The sequence below is a fragment of the Camellia sinensis genome, chromosome 11 (assembly GCF_055761805.1).
Source record: "Camellia sinensis isolate YWXY chromosome 11, ASM5576180v1, whole genome shotgun sequence".
Lineage (NCBI taxonomy): Eukaryota > Viridiplantae > Streptophyta > Magnoliopsida > Ericales > Theaceae > Camellia > Camellia sinensis.
Genome location: NC_138971.1, coordinates 29,441,000 through 29,444,629, shown reverse-complemented (window position 1 = coordinate 29,444,629; position 3,630 = coordinate 29,441,000). Strand labels below are relative to the sequence as shown.

The window sequence follows — 3,630 nt, the reverse complement described above, 5'->3', positions numbered from 1 at the left end:
CGCTTCTTCTCTTCTCTCTCTACTTTTTCTCTTCTTTTCTCCTCTCCTCTCCTCTCTTCTCTTCTCTTCTCTTCTCTTCTCTTCTCTCGTCGTCTTCTTCTCTCTCGCTTCTGTCTCGCTCACGATCGCTCTCTCTCGCAATTGTAATCTCTCCCCCTCTCTCTCTCTATCTCGCTTCTGTCTCTCTCTTTATCTTCTTGATTCATATATATATATATAGATAATATTATATAATACCTATTATATAATATATAATATACTCATAGATAATATATAAAATATAATATATACTTATACATAGTAATAAAAAAAATAAACACATGTATGTAAAATAAAATAAAAAAATTAATTAAAACATATTATTTAAAAAATATAATAAATAAATAAAATAATATATATATATATTAAAAAAATTAATTATTTTTTTTCTTCTTCTCTTCTCCTCTTATTAAAAAAAATTAATAATATACATATTGAATATTTGCTTATGTTGAAAATTGTGCTATATTAATATTTTGCCTAACTTCTATAACTTGTGCCTCGCCTCGTGGCTCGGCGCTTAGGCTCCAAGTGACCTTAGCGCCTTGATGCGCCGGCGCTTAGGCTCCAAATGACCTTAGCGCCTTGATGCGCCTAGAGCTTTTTAAAACACTGCATCCAAGTACTGAGAATGAATAATGCATGTAGGGGCAAAATGAACCACCCAAAATCCATCAAAATATAGTGCCATACAAACATAGAAAAGCAACATTGAATTGCTAATCCTTGACAACAATAGATTCAAGGATGAAAAGATATTATCTCAAAACGGTTCAATAAATAAAAAAACCATCCAAAATCCTACATCTTAAGGCCAGACATTGGTAGCCTTTAAACACAAACAGGAAAATTAAACAACCACCATGGAGGATCCAAGATGTTCTAATGTTTGAAAACATGTATCATGACTATGAAAGGTCATGACTACAAAAGTATCGGATAAACCTCTGCAAAAGGCGACATGATATATACAGATAAAACAGACCAGATGCGATGGGTAATCATACCAACCATTTAAATCTACCTGATTGTCACAAACTTGTTGGTACCATGCTTTGCCCAATGAGTCCTCAGGTCAATTGGGTTAGAGAAATTATAACCTTCTGATGCTAGTTTCTCCAAAACCTTCTTGAATGCACCCTGACTCATCTTCCTTCCAGCTATCCTCGCTCCACGTCTTTTTGTACTCATTGGCAAGGGGTATATTGATATAGTTGTAGTACAACAAGCCGATTGCCAACCACCGCATCCCCATCGGTAACACTGCTGAGGAGTTCCAGTGCAAGAGCAAACCGGTATGGGAATACCGGAAATATCCATATCAATTCCATTTATAACAACATCCATATTCTTCTTAGCTGGTTTTGCCCGTTGAACAGAAGAATTCCCATTTTCCTTTGGCACAGAAGGACCTTTTTTAGTCTTCTTCGGTTTTGGGGCTTTTGGAGTGCTGCCACCTGTCCTTTTCTTCAAAGACTCACCTTCCTTCCTGACACCTTGATCTTCCATGACCACCCTCTCATCATTTGATGTATCAGGTGGCTGTAAAATCTGCATGGGATGAGTTGCAGAAGGTTCGGGATAAACCATAAAATTGGGGTTTCCTGGTAACATATTAAGAAATTTATCTCTGTGGTTTACCCAACTATCCCTCACATAGTCCATGTGTACAGGAGCCTCTGAAACCGCACAATCTCGAGGATGAAAAGCCCCATTGGGATTTAATATAACGCCATGATCACGCCCAGACAAGAAGGGTTTTGTGTCTCGCTCTGCCATGGATGACATGAGCTGAAGACCAAGATGCCCTTTTAGAGAAGGTTGTTCATAATAACCCCAATTCCGCATATTCAATCCATCATCGTCCATCGAAACTACAGATTGAGCCATAAAAGCAACAAAGATTAAATCCTTACTGTGTTTTCATTTTTCCCACTTAAGGCATTGCAGTACTGTGCTATAAAAATCCAGAAACACCATGGACCATCAAAACCAACAAAAACACCACAAATAACAAAATCAAAACAGATACACATAGCATTGAATTCAAAATGCAAGATCAAAGGTAAGGATAAGAGGATCAAGATAGCTACAACCCAGATCAAGTCCCATTTCCACAATACTAAAATGGAATTGCCCACCATGGCTGTGACTATAAAATCACCAAAGACGATGAAAACTAGAAACAATAAATGAAAAACAGATCTAGTAAGATGAGAACTTGAATCTGGAAATACAAATACCATGGTGATAAAGATCCAAGCAAACAACCCATCTACGGACAATCATAGATATCGAAATAAAATTGCTGCAAATAAATCAAAATCCCAATAAATCTAAATCTCAACAACAAAGTCAAAAGCTTTGGGACTTCAAATATAGATCTAATCCAAAAAACAAAAAAAAAATATATATATATAAAAATAAAAACTGATCCACAATATTAATCCAACAGCCACCCGAATTTATATATAGGAGAATGAAAATGTAGTGCAAACAACATATGGGGCGAAATTTCAAATTTTACAGAGAGAAAAAGAAAACTTTAGATATTGGAGAGAGAAACATAGAGAGGGACAGGGAGAGTGAGAGAGAGAGAGATAGATAACTTACTTGTTGGAAAACAGCTCTTTTAGGGTTTTTTTTGCCCTTCTGGAGAGAGAGGAGAGAGGAGAGAGGAGAAACCAAAGAGAGAGAAGAAACCTAGGAGAGAGGAGAGAGAAACCAGAGATGAGAGAGAGAGAGAGAGAGAGAGAGATCCTAAAAGTAAGTTTGTATCAACATTTTTTCAAACAAAAAAATGAAATCAAATCCATGAGATATCTATGTTTGTTTTCTAGCATATATGCCCCAAGAGTTGACACCAATACCTAACTCTTATCTCTTCTCTATGCCCTTTATCTTATTCCCTTTTTATATTTATTTTAATTATTTATCTTTTTTATTTGATTTCTGCCACTCGGGTATAGTTTTTTTATGGCAATAGTAACTTCTTTTTTTTTCTTCTTCCTTTTTTAAAGTATATGTGACTCTATTTAATTTCATGGTTTAATATGGTTAATTTGTTTTATTCTCATGGTAATTTCTGGCCCAAGTGTCACATCTAGAAGGCAACATTTGTTTCTTTTTTAGAACTGTGAGAAAGGAGATAGTATTAGATAAATTACAAATGTACTTTAAATGTGATTTACTGGAAATATAAATTATTTTATATAATTTTAAAAAAAGTAATTTTATAAAAAAAAATTATTTATAAATTTTATTTTAAGGGATGGAAATCCGTTTAGTCCTAAATTTTTTTTATAGACTAATTAGTCATATTAATTTTAAAAAGATAGATTTAATATATTATTTAAAAGTTAGATTTATGATTTTATCTTTATTTCTATTACATTTTTTTTTCTTTTATGCTAAAAAGGTAATATACACAACCTATTAGAATCAAATTTGGGATAAATTTTTATATGTGAATCTTTTTTATTTGAAAAAATTTCAAAAAAAATAAAAATGAGTCGAAATATGAGATTTTTCAAACATTCTAAAAAGATGTGAGATTTTTCGAAATTTCAAAAGTAGTACAAAAACTCTTTA

The 3,630-nt window shown here is 33.3% G+C and overlaps 1 protein-coding gene across 3 annotated transcripts; it reads right to left on the bottom strand.

The window, feature by feature from the left end:
- Positions 1–737: 737 nt before the first annotated feature.
- On the bottom strand, positions 738–2,935 carry LOC114306206 (protein BASIC PENTACYSTEINE2). Of its 3 annotated transcripts, none has more exons than XM_028251402.2 (2): positions 2,653–2,935; positions 738–1,913 (listed from the first exon to the last, which is right to left on the bottom strand). In XM_028251402.2, exon 2 carries the CDS (start codon positions 1,906–1,908, stop codon positions 1,060–1,062), a length of 849 nt encoding a protein of 282 aa, XP_028107203.1. In that variant the 5' UTR covers positions 1,909–1,913; positions 2,653–2,935; the 3' UTR covers positions 738–1,059. The 3 variants fall into 3 exon arrangements, with proteins under 3 accessions (XP_028107203.1, XP_028107202.1, XP_082749809.1); XM_028251401.2 differs by having other exon boundaries at positions 738–1,996; positions 2,653–2,926; XM_082893683.1 differs by having other exon boundaries at positions 738–1,991; positions 2,653–2,855.
- Between the last annotated feature and the right edge of the window lie 695 nt (positions 2,936–3,630).

Bases quoted from the DNA above. Each gene is read 5' to 3' on its own strand.
- LOC114306206 (XM_028251401.2), bottom strand. From the start codon at position 1,929: ATGGCTCAATCTGTAGTTTCGATGGACGATGATGGATTGAATATGCGG.